We start from the raw sequence: 18,840 nt of genomic DNA on the forward strand, positions 1-18,840 counted from the left end.
CGATGTCGTAAGCAACAGAGTGCCAACAACAACCACCATAGGAGACAATAGACTTATCATTTTGTCTCCATATATTTTCCTTGATTTTGTTATGTTGGGCCAGAGGTACTATCTATTGATGTGTTTTACCAATTATATGCATGGAACCTATAGAAAAAAAAATAAAGTTATGATCTAGTAGATAGATCCAATTGGCAAAATAAACAACAAGTCCTAGTTCAATCCCTGATCTAACTCAGGAACATCCTCTGGGAGTGATTGAAGAGCGTACTGATTAAAATAATGCTGTATCAACAATGTGCTCAAAAGGAAGAAATAATGTAAAAGCCATTATCATAATCCTTATTTTACATCTACTTTCCATACTAGCATAGGATGGGTGGTGCATCACTATTCACTCCAATTCTTATTTAGTGTTACTAGCCTCTTTGATAAATCAAGGACAATATCTTACACCTTATATTTCATCTTTGGTATGGCTTCTATAGCTGAATAGTTTTTTTTTCTAATAACACATTACAGAACATGCTGGGCACATTTTATCAGTGTCATATCTGTATGACACTGATTTTCTGGAACCTTTGGTCTCAAAGCCTCTCTACATTCTTTTATCTTTTATTTGTTCCGGGCATTTGACTGTGGCCATGCTAGGGCACCACCTTGAAGAATTTTTAGTCAAATGAATTGACCCCAGTACTTCTCTTTCATTTTTTAAGCCTGGTGCTTATTCAACCAGTCTCTTTTGCCAAACTGCTAAATTATGGGGACGTAAACATACACCAACAGCGGTTGTCAAGCAGTGGTGGAGGACAAACATAGACACTGAGACATGCACACACATACACATATATATATATATATATATATATATATATATATATAGTGAGAATTTACGAAAAAACAAAAGACAAAGACGAGTGTATAAGTAACAAATAGATATATTAGTTTAATGCTTGGGACGTGAGAAAATCTTTTATGATTCAAGCCTACACTCTTCCAAAGAAAAGAACACAGAAATAAACAGGAAGAGAAAGTAAAAAAGGTTTAATGGCTAGTGATCTATCATGGTGAATGCCGGACAGAGGAGTCACACAGGAGAGCTAGGAAGAAGGGGAGATAATAAAGTGGTGTTGATCCCAAAACAAAAGTGCGCAAGTGTATGTGAGAGCATGTATGTGCATATGGATGGGGGCTGGTGACTTTGACGTGCATGTGTAGATGATGGTGTGGGTGCTGGAAAGTGGTCAGTGCTAGTGTGTGCGCTGGTGTGGGTGCTGGGAAGTGGTCATTGGGTGTAAGATAGCATTCCAGGGGGTGCAAGCAGAGCTGGATTTATGAGGGGTCAAAGAGGGCAATTGCCCCAGGCACCTTTACTCTTATATAAATTATTGCTTTAAGGGGTGCGAGAACATATTAAAAGTTTTTAGGGGTGCGTGGCATAAAAAAGGTTGGGAACCACTGTACTAGATTATTACATATATAATTCCTGCCTAATCTATTTCTGCATATCAAGCAAAACTACTTCTCAAATAACTGCAGGGACCCATTATCTTTCTTTCTTACTAAAACTTGCCTTTGCTAAGCTTACTTTGAGGCCTTTCAATTCTGGGTTTTGCTTCTATATCTAAAGTGTCATGCCTAAATCTTTTACAGATTCACCTATAAGAACTAGATCAACAACATACAGAATTCCAACTGAAAACCAGTCAAACGTTTTCTGTTGTAACCTAGAGGACTATAATAAAGAGGAGTGAAGGATAAGAAGTGAGGCCTATGGACTCATCCCTGCAAGTTAAATTCATCATTGAACTCATCACTAAATCTCACCTTACTAACTGCACTGCTCTACATGGCTTGCAAGGATTTCACAAGTCATTCATTTACCCCTCATTCCCTTAGCTACATCCAGATTACTGAGTGCGGAACTGTGTCAAAAGGTTTTTAAGATCAATGAACACTAGCTACAGAGGATTACACCAAGCTAAGTACTTCTGCAGTTGTCTCCCTATAAACAGAGCATTAGTAGTACCTTTTACTGATACAATGCCAAATTCTTCCTAATCAATTGTGCCATAACTCTTTCATAAATTCCATTACCTACTCCATTTATATAAAGCCTCTCCTTTTCAATAACCTCATGTAATAGCTTTTCCACAACTTTCTTTTGATATCAGTGACAGCATGTGTGCCACTATCATTCCATATACACTTCTCCCCCAAAACATTTCAATTCTCAGAACAGCAATACATTCCATTTCATAAAACAGGATATAAATTTTACCTTTGTTTGGTGGATATTTGGGATTTTTTCCACCACCCACAAGAGCAAGATAATTACAACGAAACAGCATTTCTATGTGACCTATTCCGCCATCATTGAAGTCTAAAAAGAAAAAAAGAAAAAAAAAACAGAAAAATGAAAAGACATTAAGAAAGTGGAATTTTAAAACATTAGAGAACATTATCAAATACAAAAAAGTCATATTTTTACTTTAACGACACTGGAAAAATGATAATTTTTATTTTATACAAAATAGAAGCGATACATCTAAAACAGTGAAATTATCAGGTCATCCTATAAGTTCTGTCCGATTTTACCTTTTTTAAAATTGAATAAAATTTAATAGTATTTTAGAATGTCGAATGGAATTTAAAATTATTTTTATGCATTTGTGTACATTTAAACTAATTAAATATTATTTTACAGAATAATAGAATTAAAATTTCTTTGATTAAAACCCTTTCTAACATGGAAGTGTCCAAAGAGCATTTAAGGCACGTAATGCTTTATGAGTACAAAAAAGAAAACTCTGCAGCAGAAGCGACTTGAACATACACTCAGTTTATGGGAAAGAATGCTTGAATGAAAGAATGTGTAGAAGATGGTTTGCATAATTCAGAAGTGGAGATTTCAGCCTTGAAGATGGAGACCGAACAGGACGTCCAGTTGAGTTTGATGATAAGCCCCTTGAGGCATTACTTGAAGAAAATCCTGCATTATCAGTTGAAGAATTGGCAATGAAGCTTAGTTCAAACCATACAACTGTTCATCGTCATCTTCAACAACTTGGAAAGGTTCCTAAACTTAGGAAATGGGTGACTCATGAATTGTCCGAAAGCAACCGCAAATCCCAAGTTGACATCTGCTCTTCTCTTCGTTCTTGCGAACTTATTTCACCCTTTTTGGATAGACTTGTGGCTGGTGATGAAAAATGGATCTTCTATCGAAATATTAAACATCATAAACAGTGGCTTGGTAAATGGGAAAAGGCTCAACCACAACTGAGAAGGGAACTTCATGGAAAAAAGGTTCTTCTCTCTATCTGGTGGGATTGCAAAGGAGTAATTCACTTTGTTACCACCTAATGCAACAATCAATGCTCACGTCTACTGTCAGCAATTAGAGCATTTGAACCAAACTTTGAAGGAAAAAAGAGCTGCTTTAGTGAATCGGAAAGGAGTGATGTTTCATCAGGACAATGCACGACCCCACACTGCAAAGATCACATCCCAGAAGATCAAAGAGCTTGGTTGGGAAAAAATTCCTCATCCACCTTATTTTCTCGACCTTGCTCCTTCAGACTACCATTTGTTTCATAGTTCACAGAATCATTTGGGAAACATAACTTTCGCAAGCCAAGAAGAGATCGAAACTGACATTTCAGAGTTTTTTGCTTTGAAACCAAAAGAGTTTTAATCCATTGATGGGATTAAAAAGCTTGTAAATAATAGATGGAATGAATTTTAGATAATCAGGGAAAGTATATTGATGATTAAATTTCAATTAAATATAACATTTGATCACTTGTTTTCTTTATTCAAAATTCGGACAGAACTTATGGGATGACCTGATATATTTGACAAAAAAAGAAAATGTCTTAGCAGTGTTATATGCAAATGCTAAAATATTTGTAATGCATAAACAAAACCCTGAGATTATTCTAAACACACACACATAAATAAATATACTTTATTCAGGGTGTGGAGTTGCTGGATGATCAAATACAGTTTTGGCAAAGCATTGACATTTTTTATGTTATCGTAATTTTAAAATTTTGATGTTAAGTTTGTACTTGTCCTTGTATTAGAATTTACCTTGCCTTACATCTTCGGTTATTTGCCAGGAGTTAATCAGACACAGTCTGCATAAATACTTAAGCCATTGATCAGTGTGAGGTTCGTTTTGATGGACAACGGTCATGTTTTTAGACATTGGTATTGTTTAATCCTGGAATAAACATGATAGAGCAGAGCCATTGTCAAAAATATTTTGAAGAGGGAAAGATGTGATTTGAAAAAGATTTGGCTGCTATTTCTAGCAGGTCGAACTGCCACATAGTAGCTCCCTCTTTCGGTTTGTTGTCTTTGATTGTTTATAATAGCACATCTGGCAGCATCAGTTAAGATATCTAAAAGATATTGATATACATGAGAAAACGAGTATCAATGGTAGGAAGAGAGTAAGCTTCTAGTCTTATTCAATTGTAACTTTAGATATAGCCATTGTCAGTGGTGGATTGGCCAGGTTGCCAGCTTACCCGATAGCAACTGGGCCCCTACGCCATAAGTATCCATATGGGGGGAGGGGGCTTGTTAGTATCTAAGGGACCCATCCCCTCAAGTTTGAGAATTTTTTATTCACTCCTGGAAAAACACATTAATTATTTCAGCCTGGCTGTGTTTGTAGACAGTTGGAAAGAATACTTTTAATAAAAAAAAAAAAACTAAATGATAGCATTGTAGTTGCCAGTGGGCCCCCCTTAGTCTCCTGGCAACCAATATTTTTAAACCCAGTTCACCACTGGCCATTGTTGTAAGCTTTCTATGTTTCAATGAACAGTTGGATTGTTCTGACAGAAACTTCCCCATCTTCAACTATTATTTGTGGTGGTAGTTGTTGCTGGTGGTGATGTTACTATACTAACTAACTTAGCTCCTACATGAACATTCTTCTAGTTATGAAACTTTCACATTCTGCTTGGTGTCTCAAGAAAATAAACAGCAGCAGTAGTTCCCTCCTATTTGTTAACAGTTGCAAATGAGCAAGTGATGTTGAACCAATGCATTAACATTGAAATTATATTGAGTATAAATCTAAATACCATATATATATATATATATATAGGAAAATGAAAAATAATAATAAGGCAGAATGCTAAACTGGAAGCATATTTTAATAAAGATTTCTAACCGGGTTTCTTTGCGAAGCAAATTTTCAAGAAGAGGGAGAATGAAAATGTTTTTTACAAAGAAGTACAAAATGAAGAAAATAATATATAAAAAAATAAATATACCAATACATTATATGGTCTTTGAGCTTTTGAAGTTCAATAGTAATTCATGTATATAATGGTTGGAAAAAGAAGGATGCATGAGAATTGAGAGTTGTGTTAGGTTTAAAAGTTTGTGTTAAGCAGGAAGTGTGGTGTCAAAACAAGAAGTGTGTGGAAGGGGAGACAAATGTTTTTAGTTGGAGTTATGAACTCTTGAAAAAAAGAGTTCATAACTCCAACTGAAAACATTTGTCTCCCCTTCCACACACTTCCTGTTTTGACACCACACTTCCTGCTTAACACAAACTTTTAACCCTTTTTTTAAACCTAACACAACTCTCAATTCTCATGCATCCTTGTTTTTCCAACCATTATATACATGAATTACCATTGAACTTCAAAAGCTCAAAGACAATATAATGTATTGGTATATTTATTTTTTTATATATTATTTTTTTATATATCATTTTCTTCATTTTGTACTTCTTTGTAAAAAAACATTTTCATTCTCCCTCTTCTTGAAAATTTGCTTCGCAATGAAAGCCGGTTAGAGAAATCTTTATTAAAATATGCTTCCAGTTTAGCATTCTGCCTTATTATTATTTTTCATTTTCCTATTATTTCTCCACGTGCGGTTAACACAACCCCACTATTTACTGACATATATCATCGTTTAACATCCGCTTTCCAAGCTAGCATGGGTTGGACCATATATATCTTTTGTAAGATATTTTAGCAATGATGGTGTGAGTGTAGGGACATGGTGTAACTATATAATTAAATCCATGCCAGTGTTTCACACTGGTACCTATGTGGATATTAACATACCATAAGACATATTCTATTATAAAGTCACTCACAAACCTATAACGGGCAACACACTTCATTGTACATATGTTGAACATTTTAATAAGGCAATAATGCTTAAGTCAAAACAAACATAACTGTTACACTTACCTTGCCTTTCTTTCTCTTTTAAAGGGTCGGTGTTGTAAACCCGGAAACCACTTTCCATACCACATGCAAAGCATCCTAAAATTAAAAACAAACAAGAAAATTACAATTATAACCAAAAAAGGGTCCATGATGAATTGGTTTCCTTATAAGGGCAACCATCTGAAAGTATAAAGGTATACAATATACTTAGGATAATTTAACCAGCACGGCTAGAAAGAAATTGACAATTATTTGCACACAAAGCTTTGTGAGTGGGTTAGGTAGACAGAAACTGAAAGAAGCCCATCGTGTGTGTGTGTGTGTGTACCCTAGTCTTGAGGTTGTGTGCTGATTCTAAACAAACATTAAGTCATACTAAACAATGTTGTTCATTTCTAGTGTTCCGTGGAGAATATGTCTAATGATAGGGAAATATTACTTTGCTTAGAAAAAGATGAGGGTTGGGGTTTAAGAAGAGCATTCAACCATATAAAATCTAGCTCAATAAACTCCATCCAACCCATGCAAGCATAGAAGAGTGGATGTTAAGACGATGATGATGATTTTGACTTTACTTCCAGTAATAGCCTGCACATCTTTGCTGACCAATTAAAAAAAAAACCCACAGACACAGCACATCAAAACCTTAGTGCCTCTTTTGCTTTAAATCTGCTTTCTCGACAAATTTGTCTGATATATAAACTTCCTCTCTCAATTATTCTGCTATCCTTCTCCCTCTTTCCATCCCTCGCCCACCACTCTTAGCACCCATTTAAAAGTCTGCAAGTGTAGTTAGCCACTCCCATTCTTTCACTTCTTGTAAGCTAAAACTTGAACCTTTCAAACAGCAGTCTGAATGAGTCCAAACAACAAAACCTGTGAATAACTGTTACATCTTCTTATGATATAAATAACAATCAATCTCTATTGGTTTCCATGAATATTCAATTCTTTGATCATCTGGTTTACCTGCAACTCATTGAATTTAATATGCAAGTAAGTGGCTGAACACTCCACAGACACATGTACATGTAATTCAAATCTTAGGTAAAATCAGCATGATACACAAAGTGAAAGGACTGGATTTTAAATTACAAGTACAATTTATCCAACAGGCTTCCACAAAGTTTCCATCTACCAAATTTCACTGACAAGGTTTGGGGAAACCCAATGCTATGGTAGAAGATACATGCTTGCTTGAGATGCCACACAGTAGGAACTGAACCCAGGAATCAAGGACTGCAAATATTTTTTTTTTAACCATTTGGCAGTTTATCTAAATGAAAATTGATATTCAGAAACTAAAGCATGGAAATTGTAAAATACTGAATTATATATTTTCTATATTGGAGCTTTTGATATTCATTCAATTTAGTACAAGTAGTGGAGTTATTCTCAGAAACATCAGGAAATTCCAAGGAATAAGAAACAATTAATTAGTCTTCCACATAATCTATTTCTGACTCAAGTGTTTAAGCCTTTTACATTTAAACTGGCCATATCTAGCCCAAAAATTCTATCTGTTATATGTTTGAACTGGCCAGACTCAGCCTCTCATACCCACCCTACAATGTTATTCTAAAAATAACACTCACATCTTTGAAATTTCAAAGATATGAGATAATGCATGATTAATTCAAAACAATGTGAATTAAGCATTACATTTGATAGAGTAATCTGAATGCTAACAGCTACTAACTTAGATTTACTTACACAGAAATTAATTATTTCTCTATATTTTAACTTTAAAAAAATTATAATACCAAAGCATATTTATGTCTGAAATATATGCAGTTCTTGTCGTCAAACAAGTTTGAGTATATTTCAAGTTCTCAACAAACAGCATATGTAATTAGAAAAAAAAAAATTCTATCACTCCCTCTTTCCATTTACCACTACTTATCAAGTTTCTACTTAAAGCTGCTGCTCTGCAAATAAAATAATAGTTTAAAACTATATAGAAATACTGTTTAGTTACTTTATATATTGATGATAGTTTGAAAAGCACTAAAAATTCTCTTCATAACAAACAATTTGATCTACAGCTCAACAGTGTGTTTTTTTATTATTTCAAGCAGGTTGCGTGGATCCAAGCTACTCTTTCTCTTCAAGCATTCCTGTCTTCTATGATGTTTTTGAGATTTTCTATTTGTAACTCAACATTATAAGAGCTGACCAATGCATGTCATTCTAGCATATCATCTGATATGCAATTTCCCATGGCTTGGAATCTGCAAAAGAAGCTCATTCAATAATTCATCTTTGCTTTAATAGCAGTGACTACCATATCTGGTCACCAGCTCTTGAATAATTGATATGTTGGGGATATTTCTATAAAGCCCTTCCTTTGTTAGAAATAACAACACATTTTAGATAGAAATAATTGGGAACTTCTCAGCAAGGCCTTCTCATGTAGTTAAGAGCCATCTACTATATTTGATGTAATGAATAAAAAACTAAGTTTAATCAACCGTGAATACATCCATTGTGAAAAGAAAAAATGTTTAGGATCAATGACAATTTTTGCTCAGAATGGTAAGGGAGATGACTCTGAAACAAAGTGATTAAAAACTGAATGAGAAAGAGAGACGTGCAGTGGGTAGTGAGGTTGATCTTTGGGAAATACAAAGACAACTCTGGACATGTTTCAGTCTTACCACATCTGCTCAGTAGAGGATATTCTTATACTTTCTTATAGTATTCTCATACTTGTTAGGCTTTAAAATGAATGAGTACAGCTAGGCATACCTTCTGCATGGAAAATTAATGGTTAATTAGGGAATAACATAACCTACATTCATTTTATAAAGAAATGTAGTTTAACATTTGCTATTTGAACACAATTAGCATTTATGCTGTGCTTTAGTGTAAAGAGAATGTTTAACACTTGTTGAATTATCATTAAAAAGTAAATAACCTAAACCTATGTAAATTAAATTATATTTCTTTAGACCTAGACAGAAAGTAATGATGAACATTAGTAATTATGAAACCAATCTTTTCATCATCTATATCAATTTGTTGACAACTTAGTCCTCAGACGTCATTCACACTAAGACAACATTTGTTTAGAACATTTAAATATACTTCAACATGTTGAAGTTTTACAATTCGTTACATATATCTAATTAATTAATTCAGACATAGTCATCATAGTTTTCCCATCTATTTGTCTCATGCTTGCAGGCGTCAGATTTGTTGAGGCAGGTTTTCTAATGGCCAGATGCCTTTTCTGTTATTAACTCTCATCTGTTTCCAAGCAAGATGATATTTTCCCTAGTCTGGACATGTTTTCATGGAAAACTGTAAACAGACTGTTTTTATGATGTTGACATTCGTTTACAATTAACAAGTTCTAAGACAAGGGCACAAACATATATGCATATATACATATATACATGATAGGTTTCTTTTTTAGTTTCTGTCTACTAAATCCACTCACAAGGCTTTGATTGACCCGAGACTATAGTAAAAGACATTTGCTCAAGGTGTCACCCAGTGGGACTGAACCAAAGATTATGTGGCTGTGAATCAAACTTCTTAACCATACAGCCATACATGTGCCTTACACTGTGGTGATTTTTAGAGCAAATTCAAAGAAAATAGATAATCACAAATAAATAAATAAATCACCAAATGAATTAATTCCAATTTCTTTTTAAATAGATATGTATTTTACTTTCGTAGCTTCAGCAGAATGGTTTTAGATATTTATATTCTATACAATGTGTCCAAACGTGATTTACAACCAAATTAACAAAAATGAGTTAAAGGAAAATGGCTGAAAATATTTAAAAAGAAAAGCAAACTTTAAAAATAAATGAGTTTGATAAAGATAAATACAAATAAATGTATATGGTTCTGGCTATGTTATTGAATTATTTTTTTGCTACATTCAAATTGCTGTGAAAATTATAAGATTTAGAGTAAACAAAATATGTGGTATTAGGATACAAACAAAAATCAATTTACTTCTTGGTTTCTGTCTGTACTATTTTATATGAAATATTCTTATTAAATTACATTTTAAGCTTTACATATAAACACACATCTATACATACATATATTATGTGTACTACTGATGTAATATTATCTATATGACAATTTTCAGTCTGTAGTCATTTTTAGTCAAGATTAATAAACCAGTGTACCCATTCCAATGAAGGAAGAGTGACAGAAGAAAAAAATAAAGTAGGGATGAGAAAGTCTAAAACAAACAGAATGGCTCCCTTGATAATTCTCCTGTCAAGTTTAAATAATGTTTTACTTATGCATTTACTTTGCCATATTATACAAGAGGCATGGTTATGTTGTGTGAATAATCACATGATTAAAACACTAAATCTCATGCCCATGTGATTTCTGACTTCCGTCTCAGCTTATTGACAAGGAGAGAGAGACACACACAGCCATGCAAGATATGCAACTTCCATCAGAAAAGCAAAAGGGAAATCCACAAACTCAAAACCACACATATGACATTTAGGGAATTAAGAAATTAACATGCACAACAATATCTTCATTTAATTATACCAAAAGTGCAAAGTTTCCAAGATCTGGAAATCAGACAAAATTCTAGTACTTATCTTCAAAATTCTTAGGAAAACAAACATTTATTATATTGGCTTCAAATTTTGACACAAAGCCATCAATTTCAGGGGTGTGGGTATAAGTCTATTACATTGACCCCTATGCTCAACTGGCGTCTAGGCAATAACAGCCCCATAAGGACAAAAGGTAATGTCAATCCCAACCAATGTGGTGTTCATTTATTACATTAGCAACTCATTACCATTCCAAATTCAAAACATGGATTCAAGCCTCTGTAGTCAGTAATAACAGAGTCTTACACAAAGAACATGTGACAGCTATAACACTCAAAGCTATTACATATGCCACCATAAGTATCATTGACATCATTTGACTACACTTGTCACAAACCACATATAAACAAAATACAAAGCAATTTGATAGCCAACACAATATGCTGCTTAGTTTACAAAGCTTGTGCAACCTACAATACAGATACAAAATCTGTAATTTCCAGAACCAAGCACAGCAAAGATATGTAAACTTATCACCAGCATTCCATCACCATTCACATGATATATATATATATATAATTGTGATTTCGAATCTTGTTGAATATATATATATATATATATATATATATATATATATATTCTTATATGATTGATAAAAGAAGATGAGTTTAACCCTAAGCGTTAAAAGCCGCTGATGAGAATTAAGGTGTCAACAAGATTCGAAATCACAATTCTGTTTCATACAATAGGGGCTTACCTCTCATTGTCAATCATTGAGTTGTGATTTGTAGCTTTGGAGTTAATTTAACTCTTATTTTAGCATAAACAGTGCTGGCTAGCACCCTCAGTCACTTTTGCAACCTCTATTAATTTTGCCTCTAGGTTCTAATTGCTAATAAGCGAACCTTTTTATTAGTGTGTGTGTGCGCGCACACACTGTAGTTTAACTAAAAGACCAATCTTCAGAATGTTTCATGGTAAGTTAAGCAGTCAACCCTACTACAGATAGCAAGCAGTTTCATTGTACATCACAGACAATAAATGCATTTGACAGGTTACCATATGCAGTTTGCTTTAACCCTTTAGCACTTAAAACAGCCATAACAGGCCCAAATATTCTACCAGTTCTATGTTCAAATTGACGAGATCTGGCTTCTCACATCTACTCCACAATCTCATACCAAAAATATACCAATAATGTAAGCACATTATTGAAATTGCAAAGCTACAAGACAAAACCTGATTAATTCAAAATGATGTGAATAAATATTAACATTTGACAGAGTAAGCTGAATGTTAATGAATTAAGAAAGCAAATGACTGTAGATCAATATAAATTCAAAGAAAGGAACATGTGTATGATGAGCTGTCTACCAAATCCATTCACAAAATTTCTTCAACATGGGGCTATAAGAGACACTAGTCAAAGGTGCCCTGCAGTGGGATTTTACCTGGAACCAAATTGTTGTTGGCACTCCATCACTTACGACATCGAGGGTTCCAGTTGAACCGATCAACGGAACAGCCTGCTCGTGAAATTATCGTGCAAGTGGCTGAGCACTCCAGAGACACGTATACCCTTAACGTAGTTCTCGGGGATATTCAGTGTGGCATAGTGTGACAAGGCTGGCCCTTTGAATTACAGGCACAACAGAAACAGGAAGTAAGAGTGAGAGAAAGTTGTGGTGAAAGAATACAACAGGGTTCGCCACCATCCCCTGCCGGAGCCTCGTGGAGCTTTAGGTGTTTTTGCTCAATAAACACTCACAATGCCTGGTCTGGGAATCGAAACCGTAATCCTAAGATCACGAGTCTGCTGCCCTAACCACTGGGCTATTGCACCTCCACTGCCTGGAACCAAATGGTTAGGAAGCAAACTTAACCACACACCTACATCTACACAAATGAAAATTCATTCTAGAATAATGCATGAAGGGAAAACCTTGAGTTGAAATTTCTCCATACCCCTGAGTAATATTTGTACATTGCTTTGTGTGCAAGTCCCAACAGCGACACAATCACACACACATACATATAGTGATGTACCTTTGAGTTTAATTGACTGTCCCTACACCAACATCAACTATTGATAGATGTCATCATATAAACAGTAGCAGGTTGGCAAAGTTGTAAGAATTAGAAAGAATTGCAGTATTTTCCCAGTTCTCAGTTCAAATCCAGCTGTGGGTAACTTGGCCTTTCATCATCATCGGGTCGATAAAATAAAGCACAAGTTTAATACAAGGGTTAATATATATATACATAATTACATTTTGATATAATTGATATATAATATGTAAGTTCATAGGAAGGAGTATACCCCTCCACTTGAAATTGCTAACTTTGTGCCTAAGCTAGAAACAATACTCTTTTACTTGTTTCAGTCATTTGACTATGGCCATGCTGGAGGACCGCCTTTAGTCGAGCTAATCAACCCCAGGACTTATTCTATGTTAGCCTAGTACTTATTCTATCGGTCTCTTTTTGCCCAACCGCTAAGTTACGGGGATGTAAACACACCAGCATCGGTTATCAAGCGATGTTGGGGGGGGGGACAAACACATACACATATATACAATGGGCTTCTTTCAGTTTCCATCTACCAAATCCACTCACAAGGCTTTGGTCGGCCCGAGGCTATAGTAGAAGACACCTGCCCAAGGTGCCACGCAGTGGGACTGAACCCGGAATTATGTGATTCGTAAGCAAACTACTTACCACACAGCCACTCCTACGCCTATAATAATATATTAAATCTTAAGAGTTTTATGGTTTCAACAAGACTTCATTACATATTGGATTTCTTTCTTAATATCATTTCCCAACAAACCATTACCAATAAATATTTGTTGTAAATGATTCAAGTTTAACAGAAATAAAACAAAAAAAAAAACAGTTCCTACATATTTAACGGACCAAACTATGTTCTTCGTATACAGACATTAAACCATTCTTTCAATTTCCACCTTTTATCGAAACACCAAATGCTGAACAAGAAATATTGTCTACTTAAGAGCTCTTGCTGTGCAAAATACTTTTCTGTTAAAATTGATTCTGTTTTATGTGGTACTTAACAATTTGGAATTGCAACAATTTTTTTTAAAAAAAGGACAGGGAGAGTATTTTTATAAAATCATGAAATTAAAATTAACAATAAACACAGTATTGGAAGATTTACACTACACAGAAGCTTGAAAAACATTCCACTTATCTACACACATGCAAAATCACAACATAACTTATTGTAACAAAATGAAAAAAAAATGGTGACTATATATTTAGCATTCAGGCAAAGCAAAGCAACTCCATTTAAAACAGTAGGGAGTTTCTGAGAGAGAATGAGCTACCAAAAGCAGGTTAATTGATTTCATACAAGCTTCTTTGTTAGCAAATGCTTTGCTAAGATCACATTAAAAGGTCTGAAAGCTCTGTAAGCTAAAGCTATATTTTACTAGAAAGTAGCAGTTAGAGAAGATATCCCCTGAACTTGAAATCTACAATGTAACCACCTAGATTTTGATATTAACAACTATATCTTCCTTACCAAAAGGAATTAGAGATCTGCTTAAAAGGTCACTCATATTGAATTGCAAATGTTAACTTAACAGTCAGACAAAATTTGTTTCAAGTCTCAACTGTTAGACTGTGTTTCAAACAATAACTAGAAGTCTTTTTTCTAAATTCAAAGAATCTAAGTCACAAATCATCGGCATTTAAACATGAAATTTTGTCTTATGTACATCCTCTTTGATCTGAGCAATTTGTAAAGCAGTCTATAATGTTCTATGCATTTAAAGTATTATATTATGCAATAGAAGTGAGACATGAAGTAAAATGGCATTGAGATTTATATATACTTAACACTTGGGCCTAGATAAGATCATATTACAATTATAGCATTCTTGTACAAGGAACACAACTTGGCTTGCACCAATTTGGCTGACTGGTAACAGTCAGAGTCCACTCCTACACCATAGCAGAATGGTTACTGGTTAACAAATGGTATCCAGCAGGAAAATCTTTTTTTCAACAAATATCACCCCAGTCATGCAAACATAGAAAATTGGATGGATGTAAGATGCTATTTAAAGGAAGTGTAGCACATGTACAGAGTTGAGAGAAAGAACAAGAAATCCATCAATGAACAAATCAATAGAAAAGATCACCAGTATTAAAGCATCAACACGATAGAGAAGAGTATTTAGCTAGAGCTATTTCACACAGCTTCACGCAATTTCAATTTCATCTATTTATGTTCCAAATTCAAGCCATACCAAGACTGCCTTTCATCCCACCAAAGTTAATAAAAACAAAACATCGATAATACATTAGGGTCAATTCAATCAGCCGTGTCTCTATCCAATAAAATTTAGTCTTGTACTTAGTTGAAAAGAATCAAAATTAAATTGAACAAAAGTCTTATGGAACTTTCACCTTTCGTTAACAAATTAAATGCTAGAATCTGTTCATCTGAAATGAATTTTTTATTGGGAATCTAATGAAATTATTTCATCAGCAATCAGTGTTTTTCTTAGTTTTGTGTCATTTAATAGTTGATAAAGGTCTGACGTGAACATAGATTTAGAAAAATTTATTCTATTTTAACTGGATAAAAGGATTTTTTTTTTTTTTTTGTTAGTGAAAATGTGAAATAATTGATTAGATCACTTCAAAGTTCTATCTTTTCTCTCTTCTACTGCTGCTTACAACAACCTAAGCCTCCTTGATGCATACTTTCTATCATTCACAGAATATCTTTGTGACCAGTCACTATATGATACACTTTTAGTCCAGCTGTTCTTTCACACAACTGCGCTCTTCAAACTCACTTCCTGTCAAAATTCTTTCAACTATAAATCTCCAAGTCAAAACTATACATAAATCACATTCAAGCCTCTTCAAAAGGTCATTCATTCCTATTCTCCAGTAAAAGAGAGCTTAAAGAAATAATGAGCACATCTATTCTTGCTTCTCTTCTTCACTAATATTAGTAGTACTTATTTTATCATTTAAATCAGTGGGTCCACAAAAGATTTTGTTATTGAAAATTGCATGCAATAAATTGGTTATCCTTTGACAATACACAATACTCTAACAATTTTGCTTATAGAATTCCTAATGATATTTAATTATAGAAATATAATGGGACTTTCTAAAACACTGAATGTTTATTAGGGTCCAGTAGAGTAAAATAGGAATTAAAGGTGGGGCAAAGGGAAAAAATGGTTGAGAACCATTGGTTTAAATGAATTTTCTTTTTTTATGCACCCTTTCAAAGCCTAGCCAGGCTCATGGGCCCGGTTTCCCAGTTTCTATGGTGTGTGTGTTCCCCCCAGCTGGACGGGACGCCAGTCCATGGCAGTGTTACTCAAGAAACAGGAAGAAAAGAGTGAGAGAAAGTTGGGGCGAAAGAGTACAACAGGGGTCGCCACCACCCCCTGCCGGAGCCTCGTGGAGCTTAAGTGTTTTCGCTCAATAAACACTCACAATGCCCGGTCTGGGGATCGAAACTGCAATCCTCCGACCACGAGTCCGCTGCCCTAACCACTGGGCCATTGCGCCTCCACTAAATGAATACTATATTCATATAGTATTCATTTACTATATTTAAATGAATACTATATTCACAATCACTGGGATGCAGTGGCCAAGTACAATCTAATATCTAATTTATCTTTATACACTAGTGTTTCTCAAAGTGAGCAATATCATCATGGATAATTTTAAATGGGTACTTGACAGAAAGGGAATAGTATAGAGCAACACATGCATCGGTACAGCATTTTTGTGTTTTGTCTGTTGACCTATTTAAATATTAACTTTTAAATGTAATATGATAAACAACGTCTTTGTTAAAATCGCAACATTAATAAAAGACTTCAAAACTGAATAAGTAAATAAATAAAACCTATTCTATGTTTATAGTAGGACGGTGCTTTAGTAACTAGTTGTCTGGGTCAAACTTTTACATTAACATCATTTTAATTTTCACTTTTCTATGCGTGTATGGATTAGACAGAATTCTTTTGGGTAGTCTTTCTACAGCTGAATGCCCATCCTATTACCAGAATTCACATGTTTCCAAGCAAGATAATATTTTCCCCATACCCAAAAATATCTTTCATGAAAGATTGGAGATGCTCATTTACAATGATACACTCCAACACACACTCCAACACACACACACACACACTCCAACACACACACACACTCCAACACACACACACACACACACACTCCAACACACACACACACACACACACTCCAACACACACACACACACACACTCCAACACACACACACACACACACACTCCAACACACACACACACACTCCAACACACACACACACACACACAGAGCTTCTTTCAGTTTCAGTTTATTGAAACAACTCATGACTTTGGACACTTGCCCAAGGTGCCAGGCCATGGGACTGAACCCAAAACTAAATTACTCGGGCCTAATAGTGTGTGTGTGTGTGTGTGTGTGTGTGTGTGTGTGGTTGCATGCATACATTAAAAATGGTAAGGAACGCACTGAATAATAGCAAGGGAGCACTGAATAAATACTAAATAAAAAGGAGTTAAAAACATTTGAGAAGTAATGATTTGCACATTACATCAAATTCAATATCTTCAAATCGATTAACAATACCCTAGCAGGAATTTAGATTATTTTTTTTTCTTCTTTATGTTTCCACTGGTTTAAGGTCACAAGTTATTAGTTTAAAATGTAATTGATTGAATTAACCCCCAGAATTTTAACTCCAGATATATGAAACAGAGTCAGTCCAAGATGGGCTTTCATTCAAATTGTGGATGAAGACAACTAAATACTGTAAAGCATTAGTCCAAGCCTTGACCATTTTGCCAACATACCAACATCATAAAACAGAATCTATTCAAATGTCTGGCTTTAAAATATATTTTATTGATTTGGATAGACATGATCTTGGTTGAAAACCAGACCAAAAACAACAATCAATGTGAATGTTGAGTATTATTTCATATCAGTTACAATCCACACAGAAAATATATAATTTATTTATCAATGTATTAGTATCATTTTAATGCAAGTTTTACTCAAAGCACTCATACACTATCTCACCCTTCCTTCAAATGTTCAATATGTCATGGTAGGGTGTGAAGTGGTTGAGAGAGTTATTGTTGGCAGCTAGGCCTAGGAGATAGTTACAGTAGTTTAATCATTCATTCATTTTGGGCAATGTAAACCAATAAGATGTGAGCTAATTCTTGATCTTAACCCACCACTGAGCTACTGCCTATTTTCTTACTTCTGTCCAGCACAAGATTTGGCAAGATGTTGCCAATGATAGATATAAATGTAAGAGTTAGCACATCCAAAAACCTCAAGAGGACCCTAAGACTCAGTGCCTGGTTCTGGTTTTACAGCACTTAGCAGATAAAGTAACTTTCCCTTTGGCTAGTATGGCAGTCCATTGCAGTTGAGATTTCCAAATGATCTGGCATTTATTCGTAACAGGTGAACTGAGGTATGTTGTTGTTTAGCCCAAAGATCAATCCCAATCAAGCAGATCTATAATCAAAGACATTCAAGCCATAACTATCTCTTTTTTTTTTTTTTTTTTTTTTGTCAGTCAGACATTAATTAACCAATCCTACCTTTGTTTTGTTTTGTAAGACAGTAGGGTATGGTATGAGAGATTTGTCTGCTATTTCTAGCAAATCGAGCTATTACCAGAGCCCTCAAAATACATGAAACACTTAAAATAATGGATTTAAGCTCAACACTTATAGGATGGAAGTCCGACATCCTCTCTACTTAACTATTTTTACATGTTGCTTTGCAAGTTAGCTTGAATGGGGTTGTTCTACTTGTTGATACTCCTACTACAAACAACTATCTCAAGTTAACCTCAGAGCTATTATGCCTCAATTAAGGAAACATTATATGAACTAATCATCATCATCATCATTTAACGTCCGCTTTCCATGCTAGCATGGGTTGGACGATTTGACTGAGGACTGGCGAACCAGATGGCTACACCAGGCTCCAATCTGATTTGGCAGAGTTTCTACAGCTGGATGCCCTTCCTAACACCAACCA

At 34.6% G+C, this 18,840-nt stretch overlaps 1 protein-coding gene across 2 annotated transcripts in view; it reads right to left on the minus strand.

The window, feature by feature from the left end:
* LOC106867748 (WD repeat domain phosphoinositide-interacting protein 3) overlaps positions 1-18,840 on the minus strand; it is a 67,158-nt gene that overhangs the window by 23,451 nt on the left and 24,867 nt on the right. The window contains exons 2-4 of one of the 2 annotated variants that reach the window (XM_089352416.1): positions 6,231-6,305; positions 4,096-4,228; positions 2,282-2,383 (exon numbers count right to left, since the gene is read on the minus strand). In XM_089352416.1, coding sequence (XP_089208542.1) covers positions 2,282-2,383; positions 4,096-4,213 — 220 coding nt within the window. In that variant the 5' untranslated portion in view covers positions 4,214-4,228; positions 6,231-6,305. The remainder of the gene's footprint in view (positions 1-2,281; positions 2,384-4,095; positions 4,229-6,230; positions 6,306-18,840) is intronic. The other variant, XM_014912711.3, reaches the window with a different exon arrangement.

Source organism: Octopus bimaculoides, chromosome 1 (assembly GCF_046866305.1).
Source record: "Octopus bimaculoides isolate indiv1 chromosome 1, ASM4686630v1, whole genome shotgun sequence".
NCBI classification, from domain to species: Eukaryota; Metazoa; Mollusca; class Cephalopoda; order Octopoda; family Octopodidae; genus Octopus; species Octopus bimaculoides.